The 21,591-nt window shown below is 35.1% G+C and overlaps 1 protein-coding gene across 1 annotated transcript; it reads right to left on the bottom strand.

Annotated features, from left to right (window-relative positions):
* Positions 1–543: 543 nt before the first annotated feature.
* LOC136974472 (pancreas transcription factor 1 subunit alpha-like) lies at positions 544–3,672 on the bottom strand. Its single transcript, XM_067269385.1, has 2 exons — positions 3,171–3,672; positions 544–847 (listed from the first exon to the last, which is right to left on the bottom strand). Exons 1-2 carry the CDS (start codon positions 3,589–3,591, stop codon positions 693–695), a joined length of 576 nt encoding a protein of 191 aa, XP_067125486.1. The 5' UTR covers positions 3,592–3,672; the 3' UTR covers positions 544–692.
* Positions 3,673–21,591: the final 17,919 nt, after the last annotated feature.

Raw genomic sequence — 21,591 nt, forward strand, 5'->3', positions numbered from 1 at the left:
ATTTTCAAACTTATATTTTCATCAAAATTCCAAGAAAAAGCCTGGAAAAAGCCATTTTGCCTTAAGATGACCCGAGAAATCTAGCGAAGTTGTATTTTTGCTCGAGATCATTAAAGATAATTAGGATTAAATGTATTCAAAAAATTAAATAAATTCATAATTCACACTACAAGAATAAAAATGTACGCGTGGTAATTTTATAGCTCTTTAAGCTTATAAGAGGATATTTTGGCAGTGGCGTAGCGAACATAACTGGCGCCCGATACTTTATTGGCGCCCCTCCCCTCCAGAAACACATATAGTTAGTCTCGGAGACCATTTGAGCGCCCCTCTGCGAGTGGCGCCCGGTGCACGATACACCCCCTTGCACCTCCTTTGCTACGCCACTGTATTTTGGATAGTGTTTGAGTAGTGCTTTTCCTCATTAACCAGACGAAAATGTAATTCTGTGTGAAGATTTTCCACAAATTAAAACTGGAACGAAACAATCGAGAACGTTCGGTACTTAATTGATTCGATTCGAGTTAATAGAGAAGACACTGAAACAGATAAATAATAAATTTTATTTCTCTCACGCTACTTACAGAATACAGCAAAGGACTAGACAATAAAATTTGATGGCACGATGTTTGACTAGGTCTTTGTTTTTATTTATTTGTATATATAGCCTATTTATACCCGGGTCTGATAGCCTATAGTGGATCTGGACTAGAAAGGTCTCCTCCTTTCCTGGGATCTTCGGGAGTCCAAACTTTGGCAACCATCACGTTGCCGTTCTGTAGCTGTTGTTTTTCGTTAGACCACGATAAGGAATGGCCGGCTAGTGACAAAAAACCGTTTGGCCCACCTAAAAAACAAAATTGATAACACCTTATTTAATACGGTGACTGAAAATGACGGCAAATCGTTCTCTAATGCGAAAATAATACTAAACTACCATTAGAATTCCGTGCTCGAGTACCGATTTTAATTAAATCGAGGTTAATTTCGAGTGTCGAGCCTTGCGCGGTCGTTTAAATACGAAACGTTTCTATAGTAAGCCCGTAATTTTCGTAAACGTTCGAGATTAGATCCGTACCAAAGCCTAATTAATAAACTGGCTTTTAAGGCTTTCGAGAAGTAGGCCTTGGTTATTTTCTAAATAACGAGACGTGTTTAGCAGCTACCTACGTACACGGCGGGTCCTAAATTGATAATTTAGTCAATTCGGTACTTGTAAATGCCATTTATTTGATAGCATATCCCAGTAATTAGGCTATTATTTTATATGCAAGAACCGAAGACAATTTATCGTATTTAATTAGGGTCCTATATTATGTTTAAGGCCTGCGTCTAAAGGATCTTCGCCGGGTGTACAAAGCGAAGGATAGTCACGGGTAAACGTTTCTCCGTCGCTTTCTTACATAAAAGACTAAATTTCGGGATCCCTCCGTGTCCGGGATTGGTAGAGAAAGGGCCTGTCTGCCTATTCGAGTCTAGTTCAACTTTGACAACTAATTGCCTTACTTAAGATAGGCCTTTCGCTGTCATTGGGATGGAAAGGAAATTCCAAATTATTAACTAATTACTTAAAGAAAAATAATTGAAATCATCGTTTTTACAGAAAAATATGCAAAATTTAGTCAATTTGTAACTAATAATCGCAGTTTCTAAGTTTAAATTAGTATCTATTATTAACAGATGTTATTAAAACTGTAATTGTAAATTGGGAGGATCGCCTTAATTCGTGTTGAATAAAAAATCAAACTGCGAGAGAAACGTTGGTTACGATCCATTGACGAAGGATGACGAACACTTGTACGTTTAGCACGCGTTATCATTTAAGTAGGCCTTTATAAAAAAGGCAATCTTTAATCCATTTTAACCGCAAACTTTCCATAGAAATGAGTGGAAATGCTCTCGACGATGATAAAAAATAACATTACTGGGCTAATTTACGTCTTGGACATCGTTTAGAGCAGTTTTAAAGTGTAAATAAGGCTTAAACATTAATAAAACTAGCAGCGAAACGTTTCTTCTGTTAACTTCTTGTAAAACTTTTTAAAGATTCTCGTAAATTAAAATAAATGGAAATAAGGTTATTTTTTAAAGATTTAAATGCAGGAACCACGTCAAATAAGTCGCCTACGGGGACATTTTAAAAGTATTTTTCGCCTCTTCAAACCTTTAAATGTCGTTTAATCGAAAGATAAAGAAGTTTCGTACGTCAAATTATGTTTGATAGATTCGTATAAAGCATATACTTAAATCTTCTTTAAAAAATTAATTACTTTCTATAATAATCGAGATCATTTTCGGCTCGTTATCAATTACTTTTAATTACGTTTCTTCTGGTTAATAGATTTTTCTTCCGTTTACGCGCAATAAAAACTAAATTTTCCAAGATTAAAGGACCGAATAAACGTTAAGAATTTTCACTTAAATTTTTTAGCCCGAAACTAAAACGGGATTAATCGTTGCTTAATCCGTTATCTTGTATCACTCCTCGACGAGATCTATCGATGTTTTTCTAGTTATTTTGTAACCGCTAAAGCGATAAATATAAGGATATTTACGAGATAAACGTCGCCCGATAGACGTGTGTCTGTGCGTGAAATTATTCGACTTTTAATTTAAATTTCTTTATCTTTAGTTGCCTTTTTTCTATAATTGACAGGTGGAAAAATAAAGATAGGCCTATCGGGTAAGTGTACAACGAGTCTGTTTCACTTATTTGGACCCGTGGCCTAAAGCCGCCACACGTACCTTTCCGTCATTCGTTAAATAATAATAAATTGAAAAGAGACAGGCTTTAAATGAAACCTTAAACACCGGGCCCTAAACTATGGCTTGGTTTAGCTATTGTGTAAATATAGTCCAGATTATAATAAGTAAACGTAGCGCAGGCTTAGAAAAATTGTTAACGCATTAAATTGATAAAAACTCCTCGGGGTATTAAAAGCGCATTTAAACATAATTTTTATTATTAAATAATTAAAATGATAAGATTAGAAGTTAATTTTAACGAAATTTGTATTTAGGAGATTATTAAACGTATTTAGCTGGATTAGCGGCGTAGCTTAAGAAAGAAATCGGGATAAATGTTAGAGAAATGTTAAAAGCAGCGAGTAGAATGGTGCAGATTATTATAACGCGGAGTGGCAGAGAGGAAATTAGTAGAAATGGCATACCTCTGTGGCACTGGATGATGACTTTTTTAGGTTGGTCGGATGCCTGATTCTGCAAAGAATCGGCAGGATGTCTCCCCGAATTCACTAACTCACTCAAAAAACTTATATATCCGATGGCCAGTTTTAAAGTATCGACTTTAGATAGTCTCTTTTCGTAAGGTAAAGTCGGTATGTGAGCACGTAGTCCTTCGAAGGCATCGTTAATAGATTGCATCCTCCTTCTTTCCCTTAAATTAGCGGCCAATCTTTGCTGCACCTGTTGTTGCATACATCTCTTTTTCCTACGCTTCTGACGTAGATTTTCTTGATCCTGATGTCTGCTGTAAGGCGAACCTATACTAGATTGTCCTTGGAATGTGTCGAAGTGAAGATGTTGCTGGAGGAACTGCCGATTAACGTTGGCCAGGTCGATGTTTTCCATAATGTGTCGCAATGTGGTTGGCCTCCCCAGGGAACCAACACCTCTGTCGATGGAAAGCGGCCACGACTGTCGTCCGCGTGTGTATGGCGCGTGCCTTACGGGATGCACCAATAAACGGCACGTGCCGTACCACCCTTCTACCAATCGGAAGCCACTTTATGTATTTGACAAGTGGAACTGTTATCGGCACCGTGACCCGGAATGATTGAGCTCTACTTAATTGCCCTATTGCTTAACTAACAGTTTATATACTTGCCTCTCTATATTTTTTAAAGTATCTCTCATCTTGCGCTTGAGAAAAACAGCTATATTATGTCTATGATATGCCGACCAACTACCAGTTTGGGTGGAGTCTTACCGTTTATTTATCCAGCCTAAATCGCTATAAGAGGTGTTACATTCTTTCAAAAATGCAATTGTTTATCGTTGGATGTGTACGTTTCCTTATGGGATGCTACAGTAAAGCTTTTTTTTAATCACGACGAGAGGAAATTCGCTGTAGTCCAGATGGTAAGAATTTCCGGATCGGAAATGCCTTCGGGATGAGAGAAAAAAAAATGGTAAAAATCTATAATTAACGTGTTTTACGCGAAGGAAATTATTAAATTTGGCTTTCAACCGTTACAGACTCGACATCGGAGTAACCTTAGATAGATTTTAGGCTAGATCTTTAGTGTTAATTTAAGTTGTTAACCTACATTCAATATAAATCGTTTTGAACACATCGAAATGATTTTATCGTTCCTATAAATTAACTAAAACACTAACGATTTAGTAAAATTAAATTGTTATATATTACTGTAAAGAAGAGCTACGAGTTAACTGTCATTTAAAGTAAAATTAAGTTACTTTACAGAAGTAAGGTTTGCATCCCGGTTTAACAGTTAGAACAAACGTTACCTAGTAGGCCTACTGTAACAAATTAAGCTAGGACCGCCGAGTTATAGTTGCAGAACCAAATGCTGTGAAGAGCATTTAATCCCGCTACCCCTAGTTGGAGAATTTAGTCCTAATATTTTAAATAGTTGCAGGATTTAGCTCTGATCTTAGATAATTAAATCATTTGTGTCCTACCAGTTCCTCGAAGGTTTTGGGTTCAATTCTCGCCTGGGGTATAAAGCATGAGAATCCCGAATCTACGCCTGTTTCTTCGGATAGAAATGAGAATTATGTAGTAGGATTTGCACCGCGAGTAGTGTTCTATTTGTTTGATTTTTATGATTCTGAACATCAATCGCCGTAGAATCTCATAAATTTAATTTTTATAGAGATTAATTTGATCTGAATTCATCTTTTCGGCTTATCTGACACGAATTAATTTCTCTTAACTCGGAGCTCCGTTAACAAAGATAGGAACAATCGACAGGATTCCATTCAATCACAGTTATTAATTTTAAAGCCAAAATCCTTAACAGATTTCACGCTTATTTTCTTTCTTTCCATACTTAGTGAAAGTGCAGAGATCCATAAAATGCAGGCGTTTAACAGAATTTCAAATTCAGTTTTAGGCAAGATTTAGGACATCAGACAACAAAAAGGCGGATGTTGTATTAATTTGAACACGTGTTGACTAACCGCAGCGTAACAATCACCAGTTACAGATCGTTGATTTTCGGCTGTGATTTCCGGCTCTTTTGTTTTTTCCCTCTCATCGATTGACAAGTGTTGATTGAGGACCCAACTCATTGGGGGATGTATGGAGACGGCTCATTGAGCGCAGAACAAAAAAAAACCCACTGAATGAATGTTAGACAGCATTTAGACTACGCTTTACTGAGCAAACTGATAAAAAATATATATACATACATATACGCCTATTAATCAATTAGGGATTAAACATCGAGAAGGAATTATTATTATTTTTTTAAGGAAAAAAGCATTTGAGCATGTTTAAAACTAATGTTAATGTAAATAAATAATTATAAAAAACGCAAGTAACATTGACAAAGTGTATAGGCGATAACTGAGAAAATTAAAGTTTATGAAACTGTTCTTTCAGAGCCTACAAAACTATAGGCCTAGATGTATTTAATGAAAATTGTAACAAATCGGCTTTTCTAGTGTTTATAATAGATAATAAAGACTAAAGTTATAGCCTAAATCCATTCGACGGTTTGAAATGATATAATTAGCTTCGAAACTCATTGTAGTTTTCGTGAAATTCTGATTTATTAAGCGTTTAATTTTGATTCTTTTGGTCTACTTTACTTTATAAAATGAAAAAATAATTATAAATCTTAAATTTATGTATAAAGTTTGTCTAATTAAACAATAAAATACAAATATATACGTATTGAAATCCGAGAATCGGACCGAAAATGTCCACATTTTAAGTGTCATAAAATAAAACAATGTGTTTGATTTATGAACAAAGAAAAATCTGACTTTAAATTCAATAAACGAAAATATTCAGCTGCCACACTGGTGTCAATCTGTCAGTTTCCAGCGTATTGTTTCACACTCGTGCTATTCATTCAAATGCTCTAATGTTTACACTAAGGTCACTTCACTCTTTACGTTACGCGATCCCAGCACGTGCGTCGATAGGGGCCACAAAGACAGACACTGCACGTGTGTGGCCACCTAGCCATTGTCTGAACCGCCCATACGATATTCACTCGAATCCAATGAGAAACTAATCACCACCATTGATAACCAGCCAGGGCTAATAAGAGCGCAAGACGGTTCTCTCTAAGCGGGGTATTTATTCGAGATTAGGCAAATTAATTAAAATTTAAATCAATCCGACGTCTAAACCGATAGATTTATATAAATAAAATTTAAAGATTTAGTAACCAATCCGCATGAGCAATAAGAAAAGCAATTTTCAAACTGACGCCGGCCTTTTGTGTTTGGCTACTGTTTCTCCGTTACGCTCTCCTGTATCAGTAACCCATGCACTAATCCTTATTGTGTGGTACAGCGGGCATGCAAAAGGCAAACTGGAATAAAGACATTACTCGGGCAGACAGCGGTAACATAATCTGCTAACCCGAAAAGATTAAAATGACCACCTGTACAGACACTACTCTAAAACCGTGTTTGTCTATGGTATTTATAACTCGCTTTGCAAGTTGTCCTACAACCTTTTTATTATGTTTCCTCTTGTAAGATTACAGTCTTCAATTTATAGTTTTCCGTGTAAAATTTGCATAAAAATCATTTTAAAACTACGAAAGTCCACGAAAGATATAAGAAACCGATCTTTGAACAATCGAAGAGTCCGTGTACCTTAATTAAAGTTCTGTAGGTTTATTGTAGCTTCAAATTGGAATGGATGCTAATACAATATTTCTTCAAGATAGAGAAAACAAACAAATAAAAAAAGAAATACAATATAAATAAGAATTATGGATCTAATAATAAAATCTAATAATAAAATAACAATTCGAGATGGGCATTTAGATTTTTATACAGCCGGGCCCTTAATAGTACGAGGCCCTATGCTCTATCTTATTTAACACTCCAAATTTTATTTTAACGCAATTAACCAACGTTTCGCTTTGTCGATCAAAATCTGGTAGGACCGACCTACTTCTATATTCTTAAATTACAACTTTTAAGCGTTTATGTAAATTACAAGATCTGTCTTAATACTCGAGTGTTGTTTTCCTGCAGAAAAACCCTAAAAGCGGGTCAACCAAGCGTAGTAACGCGAATAATAGTTTTAGTTTAAAAAGATAAGGATATAAATTTAGATATTCGACTCGTCACTTTTATAGATTGGCATTAGAAGCGGTTGGTTTTGGACGTTGAAAAAGAGCGACGGGTTGATTCCTTAAGATCAAGCGGGCGGGCAACTCGAGTAATTAAAAAGTTACTTTACTCCAATCACGATTCATTAACGGCGACGTAAGATAATTTAGACATTATTAAAGCTTCTCCGGTGATAATATTCAATTCAAAACGTATTCATTTGATCGATCCTCCTACCTCGTTTTCGGTTTAATCACACCTGGCTCGTTTCTCACACCGTGCAAAGATAAATCGATCCGACGTTTCGCTTTTTTCTTTCAACTTTTACGAAATTCTATATTGACGAATTATTCGTTTCGTGTCTGTCTATTGTCTTTTCTCCAATGCCAAATTAAATTTATTTAAATTTACAATCCACGCTAATAATAAAGCTGTGTTTTATTAGCCGTTTTAAGTCTCTGTAGTTTTACACAAGTCTATGATTATCCTACTTTATCATACCCGCTCCTATACTTATTGACAAATGGAGATAAAAATATGAATTATTTTCCAGCTAAAAATGTGTTTTCTATGGTTTAAAAGATCGAATATCAACATAAAATATATCAGTTACATAACTAGATCCATAAATAAAACATATTCGTAGTTTATCTTGTATTGTTGTCTGTAACTATAGAACTTTTGTCTATATTATTAAATCTTCAAAGTGTATTAATAATTAAAAGCCTGGATATATTACGCTTATACATTACATTAATTAATAAATTAATATCACTTAGTAATGAAAGATTGTATGTCATTATTTATACGGTTTTCATCGGTGTATTTATTATTCTAATTAACATAAGTTTAAAATCTTTATATCGTTATTAAGCAGGATTTTAAAGAATTAAAATAACCAAGATATTTTATAATTAGGATTTTGACAAAATATTACAATATCGCGTATTTGTTTCCGTAATTTATATCCGTAGCTCTAATATATGTCTTTCAAAGTATCAACAAGATTTATATAGGCCTACACCTTATAGACTATGGAATATTTAAGGGAAGGCCTATATAAGCTACGGACGATCTTAGACAGTAGATTAATTTATAAAACTGCAAATTTATGTATTAAGTTATTATAATATTTATAACTTATGTGTGTACAAGATTGTATACCTTCGGTGTATAAATTAATTGATTAGGTTTTGAGTACGTACGCCTGTTTATATACACGCCGTAAGTACAGTAGACTTCCCCTATAACACGGTAGATACGTTTCGTGTTATATGAATCCGTGTTATAGGGGGGTCTACTGTACTGTCAACCTCCCTTTATCCGGACAGGCCGGTACGAATCGTCGAAACATTTACCTATGCGGGGATAAAAATGAATACCGAGTCGTGGTTTTTTTTTTTTTTTTTATAAAGTATAATGTTCCTATTGCTTTCGAGTTTATTTTCAACGGTTAAAAAGGATTTTAAGTAGGGAATTTTAGACTTATTTCAATGGAGCACTAATTTTGATTTGTCCGAATGAGGTCCGGTCCCGTTTGATTCCGATAAACGGAGATTAATTCCTAAGAATACGTAAGGATTAGATAAACCTTACGTTTTATCACGAGGAAAAGGTGTATTTTTGTGTACGGGGCCATCGAGAGGTGGCGGAGCTAGGGATTTTTCCCGAGGCCCGGAGAAAACTTGGGTTTCTACCCCTATAAACTAGTCTTACTTTTTTTCTAATAAAATCCTCGAGGTTTCTATCTATTAATAAAGTATTCTACGAATTTCATTCGTTAAAAAATAGGGTACAGAATGGGTCCCGTCTCGGACCCGATAACGAGCTTTCGGCCACTCCGCTCGCCTCTAGGCTAATTGGGAAATTTGTGTAATTTTAACTTTTAATTACCAATTGAAATTACGATCGTTTAACAATTTCGTTTCGTTTGTTTCAAATTTGGCGGTTGCAGTTTTCGGGCTAAAAGCTTTCTTATTGGAGGAAATTTTGGAAGGTGAAGTAACTTAAGATCGATGCTAATCGGTTAAAATGGGCAAATTTCAGTGGCGCAGATGTCAAATCGACGTTATCCTCCAGTCTCTCTCGGTTGTCGCCATGGTAACCCAGCTGTGTTTTGTTTGTTCAAAATGGCGACCGGACGGTCAGGTGTCGAAATGGCGACTCTTTTGTGTTTATCGTTCTCCACCTGTTTCGTGCCAAATATCAGGTGTCTAAGATAAAAATCAACAAATCGCATTATAGATTACTTTCCGTTCAATAATTCGAAATAAAGTTTATAAATGGAAACCGGCCGGGCTGGCGAGTGACTTTTCCGACTGTATTAAGTTCGATTTAAACTTATTATTCCGAATAAAATTAAATAAAAAGAATTTCGTATTTTTAAATTAATTAATCTTTAATAGAATTGAATTAAATTTTTATTTTAAGTAAAAACAATTTCTTAAATTCGTTTTACAATCGCGTCGTCTTTGACGTCATAATTAGGCGGTAATACAATCGGTGTAGAAGTGGTTTGAAATTTTAATTTCGTTAAAATAAAAAGCCTTTTTTAACGAAAGACGGCTAAATTAATTTTAATTTATCGATAAAATGTGTTTAATACGGTTAAATAAAAGATGTAATTTAGGCCTATATTTAATCCCGATAATGTGTATTTTTGTAAATTAGTGCGAATATTTAACGAGTATTAATTTTAAAAGCTAATAAAATTATTTTCTATACTTTTTTATGTAAAAACAATAAATTTTGCTTAACGCAATAAAAATAACATTAAGAATTTATTTTTCCTGACGAGTAAATAAAGTTGCGCCATCTGTCGAAAAAAAATTATATTAAAAACTCGACAATGGTAACGACAAAATAGCTCGCGCCGGAAAAAACAACGTAATCTTATATTTATTACAAATAAATAACTTATAAATTTTGTTTCTAAATATTTTAAATAGATAGAACATTGCGAGAAGTCGAAGCGCTCTACCACCTTTTCACCTCCCGGTAGAGTTTTATTTGTAATTCTACAAACGCCATGTTTTTATTGGCATCCTCCGCGTAGTATCGACGTAAACAATTTAGGAATAATAGCGAGGTTGAGGCCGAAGTTTTAAACGCGAAAACGTGTACGTCGGACGTTCGGCGCCGATTTCCCGTAAGCCTAGAAGTTTGACAATGGCGTTTGGAACGTCGAGCATGACTCCAAACGCCATTGTCAAACTCGTAGACTTACGGGAAAGCGGCGCCGAACGTCCGACGTACACGTTTTCGAGTTTAAAACTTCGGCCTCAACCTGGCTATTATTTAATAAATTATTCTTCATAAACGGGCGAGACATTCTTGTAATAATTTCAATAAACTGCGGTAGTTATTGGCTTTGGTGTAAGACGCGGGCGAAATATCCTTTATGATACCGTAAATTAACTTTATTAAATTTCCTACACCGTCGTGGCTACGAAACAATTGATTATATTTATCTAACATATTCACGCTTCCGATCGCCTTCAAACTTGGGTATTGCCGAAGGTGGTCCGGACGATGCCGAGCCACCGATGATAACTTTATAAGTGTTTGTAACACAGAATTTTCTAAATCCAAACCATTTAAAAGTTTATGTTTCGTTAAAATGTCACGCTGAATACTCCTTCTCCCGCTCCAAGGTTCCGCGATTTCTGTCGGAAGACTGTGGCTTAAATCGTTTACGAATTTACTTAAACTTAGAATATTTTTAATATTCGCAGCCGAATCCAAGTTATTCCATACTCCATTTTCCAACTTACGAATTTCGGACAGAAAGTCGTATTTATTCGATTCGCCAGCAACGTTACCGAGAGACCACGAGTCGCTTACCCCCTTCGGTTTGTCGCCCAATCTTAAGTTAGATAGAAAATGAATCAACGTGTGTTTCAATAAGCGAATATATAATTCTTTAATCATTTCCGACCCGCCATCCTCCTCGATTTTAGGCAACTGATGATAAGTATGCCAAGACGATTCTTTCGTGCCGTGCCATGCGTCGTCGTCGGGAATAGATGAACTAATAAAATGGAGAATATTTTGCGCGTTATTTGATGATAATTTCATATTATTTTTGAGTAAATTATTAATTAAATTGCCGTAATCGGGCAGAAGAATACTTCTTAAGCCGTCCGTTGTCGTCCCAATCGGTAGCCAGCCTTCCATTGCTCGCGCTTGGCTGGTGGAGATCTCGTTATCCTTCATTAAACGATCCTTAATTATGTTTAAGTAAGGTAAAAGCCGAAAATTGTGCGCGATGTTAACGGGCGGTCTCTTAATATATTGTATTTTGCCACTACCGACTGCGTTTAGATGGCCAAGAAAATACGAATAACTTTTGAGAATGCCCATCAAGTTTTCAATAAGTTCCAGCGGGTCGTCTTCGTCTAGATGATGATCGTATACGAATTTATTCTTAATTTCGGAAGGTAATTTTTCAATAACGCTTACATTATCATCGTCGTGTTTTGCCGATTTAAAGTACCATTTTAAGAAATATTCTAACGCGGTTCGATCAAATAATTTTTTATATAAATGGTCCGAAAAATGAGCGCTATCCGTAACGTTCTCTAAGGTGGTGAGAGGTAATTTTTTAATGTTTTTCATAGTTTTATCTGGCGTATCGAAGGACGAAAGAACGTAATTCTTACGCGAAATACCTAAAGGCAATTTGCCATTCTGTAATTCTAGACTCGAACTATCCCGATTGAAAGCGTACTTTTGATGAGAAGTTATTTCGTTCTTTTTTGCAGAAGAGTTCCGGTTTGATTCGTATAGATTATTCGGATTATGGGATTTTAAATATTTTAAAGCGGTAGCTCGATCTTCCTTGGCTTTATTCCGACTGAAGGTCGAACTATCCAGTTGAAATTCGTTCTTCTGCCACCCGTTGCTCGTAGACACGAGAGGCGATCTTCCATCTTCTTTCCATGTACCGCCGTAGAATATATTTGGGCTACTTTGAAGATGGTAATGGCTTTTAAAATTATTAGAAACATCAAAAGCTCGTCCTTGTTGTCCCCTATAAATTTTCTCGGGTGATTTATAAACGTCGAGTATAGGCATTCTCTTTTCTACATTGTCTTCGTTGTATTCAAAGGGCAAACGTTCGGATTTTTTTATAAGTAGATTTAAATCCTCGAGTGAATAAGGGTTCTTATTAATATCTTCGTCGTCTTGGAAATTAAATCTCTCAATGTCTGTTTATGGTTAAAAAATGATATTTTAAAATACGTGTTCATTTATACTCTATTAAACTTATATTAAATACAATTGAACCTGTCTATTTCTATAGACAAGTTTCGAGGTATAGTTCCAACACAGTTAACAGTAATAATAGATTTGATTGTAATACGGTATTGTATTAATACAATAGCAAGTACAGTACAGTACATACCTGTATTAGGTTAAATAAAACATTTTTGACTTTAACAGAAATATTTTGAAATTGTTTCTGATGCCCGACTTTTTTTAACCAACAAGAAGAGTGCCAAACTCGTAGTCAGAGAAAAGCAACATTAATTGCAACCGTGTATTGTATTGCAAGGCTGTTTCTCGATTACAGTTCCTGCCATCGAAATTTAGTCGCCGAGTTTTGAATTTGTAATTGACATTTTAATTTGAGATACAGAAATTTTGGAGGAAAATCAGTTAAGTTATACCTGGAAAATATATTGAATTTAGGCCGAAAATGCGGAGGAAAAAAAAACAATAAATTTGGGATAGAGGTTTTCGATATAAACATGTTTGAGATAGGCAGGTTCAACTGCATTTGTAAAATTTACTTTTATAATATTCTAACACTAAACGGTTCTTGGGTCTAGCATCTGTCGTATGAACTGTAATTTCTTATAGCTCTGCGTTATGAATTGAGCTTCTGTTCTCGTAATATGCCTATTTTACACTTTTGTATAACAAGATTAAAAATATTAAACGTGTTTAGAGGAATGTATTGAGTTTTTGAAGCGGTTTCGTACCATAGAATACAGCAACTAAATACGTGGGCGATGTGTCAAAGAGGACGGATGCCCTCCGGGAAGACTTTTTATGAGAAACAACTCCTATTTAGATGTTAAAAATGTGAAGAAAACCCACAACTCCACGTGGCCGACCGCTCGGTCGGGCGCCAACCCCCGACTCTTTCAGTGGTTTTTATCCATTGGCCGCCGGTGGACCAAGTTTTGAAGTATTCTGCCAGTTCATTTAAATACTTTCACCTAAGTATCCTGCGGAACAGAACGATCGACAGCGAAAGAAAAATGAAGTCAATAGAGATTTACTGTGTATTATTTAGCAAGAACCTTTAGTGACTAGCATTGTTAAAATTAATATATAGTATAGTAATTGAGTATACTCTAATCACAAATCCCAATAAACTGAATGTATATTTACCAGTTAGATATTGTGTTGCTCTTTGTTTCGAAAGAGATGGTGTATTTTGATAACGCTGCCGAAAATTTCCATCGTAATATATAGGACCGTCCATCCGGATACATCCATTTGGATACATACATTTTGGATCATAATAATGACATTTATAAGCAGCAAAACTTGGAACAATTAAAATGAAATGAATCCACATATTCTTCAATTTTTCGAAACTAAATTAAGAAGAGTCCGTGCGTAACGCGACGTTTCCTTCGTTGTTTTATGCCGGATTGTCTTTATGTAATCAAGAATGACGTTTTATACCACGAGAGCAACATAAATCTATGTCATTTCACGTAACGTAATTATTAAAATGGTTATTTATTGTCATTTTAATAAAGAAAAATAAACTCTTTCCACATCCATCTTCTTTAGTTTTTCTCGCCTTCGTGATACGTCCTTGTTACAGACGGAGGTGTTCGTAATTAATTTTCATTATTCTAAAATACTTCTACGCCTCGAAAAACTATTGGTTAAAATGCTTATAAAATCTTTTTATTTAACACAGTCAATCATTAATTTCGGCAACATTCCAGTAGGTAATAGGACTACATTTTAAATATATAAATCAGGCTTAATCTATCGACAGTCGCTGGTTGCAAGCGATTAGGTGCATTACTGTTAGTCTATAGGATCCGGGTTCGATTTCGATTTTCAAAAATTCTCACGTGATGGTCGCCTGATTCGGAATGAACTTCGACTTATCCGTGTCTTCACAATCCAATCGTGTCGTTGAGGGAGTGGACTGGAAAGACTGTGTTCACGGAGGGAAAGGATTTTTAAAAATTTAATACAGGTTAGGTTAGGCGTACACAGCGACGGGCAGCCGCCCATCCCTAGAAGAAAAATTAAAATGTAGTAATTGATACAGACTTATCAATTTAGTATCAGTTTGAATAATGAATATTGTGACTAGACTAGAGCCATCTGTGGTGAAATCTCACTCTGTCTCCCCACTTCCTCGAAACTAATATGAGTTGTCCCCTTGTAGTTTAGATCCTGGCTACACCCCGGTACTCGGTTATATCGCCAGATACCCCTTTGTCTCCCAACAAGCACGATATAACGAAGGGCTACTCAGAAACCGCGCTAAAGCATCGAAATATACGGTTCGAACCATCTATTTGATAAATTAAATTTTTTCCTCCAAGGTCTAAGAATATATTCCGAAAACAGTCCTTTGCCACTAGAGAATGATTCATTTTACGAGTTTCCAAGACAGATCCGCAGACGTAATGTAGAATTATTATTAATATATAATATTATTAAGATAATGTATAAATGCGATATAAAGTTTTAAGTAATTATATTTTGGCCATTCGGCTCTAACTATAGGAATTTATTCCGAGGCAAAAAAGCCAAATTAAAATTTGAAAACTAAGCCCTCATTTCTTATAATTTAAAAAGTATGATTTTTAATTATAATAATAATTAATTTTATTAAACACGATACGTAATTTAATAGGAATATAACCCTGGTTTCTATATAATTTAGTTTCTTAATAATAAAGGTAAAAGAATTCCCGAAATAATAACTCGTATCAAGTTGTAAATTTATATTTTCGTGTTAAGTTAATTAGGTTAAAGTACAGTACATTAAGGTGTTACAATTAAACACATACAGAGGAGAAAATCGTAGAAAGTAACGTATAAAGTCGATTTTCCGACCTAATTACTTAATTTTTAATCACATTTTTAATTTATTTCATTTAAAATATATACTCTCCACCTCAAATTAGTAGTGGCTTTCTCCTGTACATCGTACTTTTCCTTTAACAATAGAGTCGTGCCGGTCATCTATTAACTGCTTTCGGGGGAAGTTTCGAATCGAAATAACCCGACTTCCGGTTTGCGTCGGAAGTTCTTATACAGTTAATCGGGCTTCTCGTCCCTAAGGTTTTCATATCTGGTCTCGTTTTTCATTTAACTCCGTTCTCGAGATTAAGGAAAGACAGACGGACGGACGACAGTGGTAATTTATAGGTCTACAATTTTTTTCAAATTGCAGTCCAATTACAGAAAAGTCCTTCGTCTGTTATACCGTGTTTGCCTGGCTTAAAATTGTCTCAATCTTAGTATAATGCATTTCTTAATAATGCTTTTTACATGATTATATACGGTATTACCTATTAATTATGCTACGCGTTGCCTACATTCGAGTATAGGACGACAAAAGTTCTTCCATAGAGGCTCGGGACTGGGCACAACACACGTCAATGAGTTCTCTCAGGGAATTTTCATCAAATAGCTTGAAAATATTGCATTTATACATTATCTTAATAAATTACATAGTACTGTAAAAAATTTATTATTATATTATACGTACTGTATGTATTGGAACCCTCTAACCTATGCCCGGATCACCATTGATCGCGTTATTAATCAACGTTTTATACAATAAAAGCAGAATCCAAGCTTAAAAATATAGCTTTTTTTGTCGTTAAACAGTATAAACATCAATCGGAATCCAACTTTGTGACGCATTATAACCAGTGGTGATATTCGAAATATTTAACAAGGGGTTCGCTAGCAGAAAATTTTTCCCTGACAATCACCGACAAACGAAATGGAAGTTTTGGCTAGAAATAAATACAATACATTTTCTTGCAACCATATATCTAACAATCAGTGGCGTATTTAGAACGTAACGAGCCATGGGAGAAGGCCAGGTAACAATAGTATTTTAGAGCTGTCGACCTTTTTTTTTTTCAAGGCAGAGAAATTCTTTACCGCAATATGGCGCTTCTAGAAATAGGCACATGTATGTCATCATCTCTCGAGATACATTATACTTTTTCTTTCGCTGTCCATAGCCCGACACGTGTTCCACAGCCATCTTGTATTGTCTCGCGCGCGTGGCATTCCGGGATCTCTCTTATGACTGGATCTACTTTCAAGAACACTCTTGAATCGATCGCGATTAAATTTCGATTGAAACGGTCGAGAGAGATCGCACCAAGACATACTCCCTGACCTTGCTCACAATCTAGATTGAAATGCTCGGTGCAAACGGGGTATAAGGCCCTAGTTTAGTAGTATTACAGAGTATAATACGCATATTTTAATATATTTTTTAAAAAAAAACAAACCCACTGAGAAATGTTCCGTGTGTTTAACAAGGTTTGGGAAACTGAAAATTTTAACAACGGGTTCGGCCGAACCTGTGCGAACCCGCCGAATATCACCACTGATTATAACCCTATACGACGAAAAGAGGAGTCTGCAAACCCACTCCACTGACAACGAGCGGTCTTGATCCCTAATTCTTTTCATTTCTTTCTTAATTCAGAAACTGTTACATTCTTTAAATCCAGATTTTTACAAGCAAATCAAAACTTCCGCTTAGTTTCCACTATTTTATGCACTACCGGAAGTTACGTATACATCAAGCTGACACTAGCGCCTCAAGTGACGAGATGTAAACCCTGCACGCCTTTGGGCAGGTTCCTAAATGTAATTGTCATAACACCTTTAAATGCAAATTAAAACGTAATTTGAATTGCTTTTCTTACGTCACTCAAAATTATTCATTTTTATCCCCTCCTCGGATAATAAACGAAATAACTCGCACACCTACATATATCTACAGAATTTTCCCCCGTTTCTTTTGGCTATTTTGGATTCAGGGAAAGTCTCAAAACGTCCAGGTTTGCAAAAAACCCGGAGGGTCAAATTTCTAATCTTACGTTACCCATAAGCATAATGGATAATCTAGAAGTAACGAAGACTCGATATTATACGATGTTATAAAAATTGCGAGTGTTGAAAAACTCATTGTACCAGTTAAAAATGAAAAACCAGATTACTTATTACACTTTTATAGAAGAGAATTTTCAAATAATTCGTGAGATCCGTATTGCAATTGGACGAAACAGAATGACGAAAGATCTTGAGGCAAAGTATTAAAACATTACAGTAGAAATTGTTATAATATAGGTATGTATTTAAATCTTTGTGAACCTTGTCAAAAGAAAAAGCATTCCAAAATAAGTCTGGGATGTTAAATCAATTAAAAGCGGTGCATTCAATTGGCGATATCGGATCGATCTCATTGACAAGCAGGTCACAAGCGGACGAAGATTACAAATTTATAGGGGTTTACCCAGACCATCTAGAGAAATTTATTTCAAATAAGAGCTTTAGAAACAAAACGAGCCGAGGAAGTTGCTTACCATCTATTGGATGTGTTGGCAATATTTGGAAGACCACACTTCTTGCAAAGTGACAATGACCGGAAATTCGCTAATAAAATTATTGAAGAAGTTTGCAGAATGCGGACGAACTCAAATTGTTCACGGAAGCCAAGACATAGTCAATCGCAAGACATTGAGAAAATGAAACCACCTGGCTTGAAATAATTAATACAAAGAAATGGTCAGAAGGGATAAAATTCATTCAATTTATGAAAAATAGAGCGAATCACTCTGAAATAGATGGCGGTCCATATGAAGCTATTTTTAGCTGTATATTCCTACTTGCCAGTCGATGGTTTGTCAGAAATGACTAGTGAAGATCTTGCTATATATAAGAGATTTTGCTAATAATGATGTCCAACTTCGGAGAGTAATACATAATATCAAAAGAGGGTGACGATATAGGTACAGTAAATGGTAACAATATGGATGAGTATAGATGATTCGAGTGCTAATAATTATTGGAGATCCAATAGAAGACGAAGAACATGCTCCTGAAATAGTGAAGATCCATAATGAAAAGAACAAAGTAAAAGATATTACCGATGTTGAAATGGAAAATAGTGAAAAATCCAAGGAAGATTCTTCTTTCGCGCTGAATGAAATCTCTATAAAACTTGGAGAAGCTCGAAGCTCTACTAAACAGTCACTAAATAAGCAAGCGGGAAAATGTTACGGTTTTGAAAGTTTAAATTTCCAACTGATAAAGATTTCGGAGGTAGATAGGGCTAAAGCTGATAACCGGAATATTGTAGCTGTTAAATAATTATTATTGAAAATGAAAACGTATAAATTAGATAGAAAAAAAATGGCATTTTGAACCAGAGCTACAAGGAATGGATCTACCGTCTGCCAGGAAACTTATTTCATTTGATGAAGTTCCAGATATTGAAATAAGTCTAAGAAAATGCGCTGGCAAGAATTCTAATTTCGGTGGTCGAGGAGTTCAATATTGCAATTGTACAGTCGATTGTAACTCAAATCGCTGCAAATGTAAAAAGTCAAAAACCCTTTGTAATTCCAAATGCCGCAGAAGCTGTTCCTGCAAAAATAAATCATTTGTTTTTAACCATTTAATGAACAGAACTCGTTTATGTAATAAATAATGAATGTATCTTATAAGTAAAGGTAACAAATATTATAAAACGTATTTTTATTAAATTCACCAGGTTTCATTGGTAATTATTGATATTTACCGTTTAATATTTGTAATTATTATGCGTAATCACATTTGAGGCCGGATGGCCATGCGGTCAAGATGACAACCTACCGCTCTGGAGAACCCGAAATCGAATCCGGACCGGTTCAAAAAGCCCCAGCAATTCTTCGGGTGATGGTCCGTCCGGCCATCCCATTGAGGGCCCGACCGAAGCCATAATGGGTTTGCTAAAAACGGCCCTTTTAGCGCCCACAGGGCAGAGAGAGTTTAAAAAATTGAATCACATTGACCAAAAGATGCAGTTATTATTAATACTAACTGGATTTATCACACGAATGTCGAGAAAGTAAAATTAATGAGATGGATTCTGGAATCTTAAACATTTATTCTGATTTTGACGGTCGTTCAAGAAATGTCAAAATGTTTTACACCATAAAACGGTAAAAATTTTTTTACTTTCGTTTTAATATATTAGAACCTTGCTTAAGAGAGATTATGCAATAAGTTTGTTTACGACATTGGTGATTTGACTCGTGTCGTGAGTAATGCTTATTCACTCGACTCATCTAACAAATAATGGTGGATTTAAACAATAGAAACAGTTTCTATTTAATGCTAATCGGTTAAAATAAACTTTGTTACGGTGACCTTTGACCCGGAGGTGTAGTAACGACTATCGTGTTCTAAACCTTCGGTTTCAAATGCATTACGCTATCTCCAAGAGCCTAGATTCATGAAAATCTTATTCTAGAATAATAAGTAGATTGTTCAGTTGTTCTATTATACAATATGTTATTAAAATATTTAGAATGTTCAGTAATAGCGAGGTTGAGGCCGAAGTTTTAAACGCGAAAACGTGTACGTCGGACGTTCGGCGCCGCTTTCCTGTAAGTCTACAAGTTTGACAATGGCGTTTGGAACGTCGAGCATGATTCCAAACGTCATTGTCAAACTTGTAGACTTACGGGAAAGCGGCGCCGAACGTCCGACGTACACGTTTTCGCGTTTAAAACTTCGGCCTCAACCTCGCTGTTAACCCGACTGGTGTCAATCGTGTTACTTAAATTCATTACGTCTCTCTCTGTTTCGAGTGTACATTTAACGATAATAATCTATTAATACACTATTATTTTAGCCGTAAACTATTAAAATACGAGCTAGATACACTTAGATATTCGATCATTTATTTTATTACACTTGCGATGCCAAAATTTCATTAGTGCGTTACCTCAAAAGTCTTGTGTAGAAATTATTTATTTGCGTGTAATGAAACCGTTATATCGCGAAACGAAATATTTCACAAAAAAGTTATAAAATAATCGATTGTATTGAGCAAGCTTATTATATAAAAGTGCATTATTAAGCTTATTATACGCTCTTATATAATAAACTTGCTCAATACAACCGATTATTTTATAACGTTTTAAATGAAACGAACAAAAAATTCGGATATTAATCGTATTGCGCGAACACTACAGTTTTGTTTAGCTACTTTGTTGAATAATTAACGCGTCAACAATTTTAGAAATGTTGATAACATAATATTTATTCTTCTGTAATTAAGTGAAGTGGAAGAAACAGCGCCTGCGACATGCTATCAATTGTCTTAAAAGGTTAAGAAAAGTAATTAGGCTACTGTATAATGGAGATCCGCCGAATATCGATTTTCCGAGCAGAAAAAAATATTTTATATTTATATATTTCACCAATTCGAATTGATGTAATCAATTGATTAACTTCAACGTATATTTCATGTAATTGATAGAACAGTGACTAAATTATGTAATTATTTATAGTTTTAAGCAATAGTTAATTACACAGTAACTCTCGAATATCCGGATTCGTCTGAAAGCGGATAAATTTTCCAAGAAACGTCAACGCATAAAACTGTCTGGCGTTGCTTTTCGTGACAAACTGGACTCTTAAACAATCCACATCATCCCCCTTCTACTAAGCGAATGATCGAGGCTTAATGGTTTCTTTATCCATGAGAATTTTTGGTTAATCCGCTCCTCGGATAATCGAGAGTCTATTCTATACTCTGTTTTACGTGTAGATAATTGTTTACTTTTGGAATGTATGTTTTAATATTGATTGAAAAAGGTTTAAAATATTCTTAAAACATTGCGAACCCCCGACTTATCTGGTATTTTCAATCTACAATTCTACAAATTACGGTATATCTATAACAATTTACAATTGTTATTATTAAATAAATTTGGCCTTATAAGGTTAAATACTTGGATTTGACCATCCGATGCAGTGTATATGTCATAAAACCGTGACAGTTTAAAGAATTTATACTTGTATTTGGATTTTTATGGCTCTCTTTTCTTCTACAAAGTATAACCAACGGTTTAAAGTACCGTAATGCGAGCAAATAACGACGAAAGATCGATTCACACGTCTTCTCGGTCCTTTCGTCAGTTTCGGCCATTAATAATAATGTCTCTTCAAATTTGGCTGAAGTATGCACGTATGTCCGGTCATTAGGTGCGAGTCGAGTATCACAAC

Source organism: Centruroides vittatus, unplaced genomic scaffold (genome assembly GCF_030686945.1).
Source record: "Centruroides vittatus isolate TY-2023 unplaced genomic scaffold, ASM3068694v2 contig_349, whole genome shotgun sequence".
NCBI lineage: Eukaryota > Metazoa > Arthropoda > Arachnida > Scorpiones > Buthidae > Centruroides > Centruroides vittatus.

Bases quoted from the DNA above. Each gene is read 5' to 3' on its own strand.
- LOC136974472 (XM_067269385.1), bottom strand. From the start codon at position 3,591: ATGGAAAACATCGACCTGGCCAACGTTAATCGGCAGTTCCTCCAGCAA. The intron at 848-3,170 runs GTATGCCATTTC...TTTGTTTTTTAG, and splicing joins CATCATCCAGTGCCACAGAG to GTGGGCCAAACGGTTTTTTG.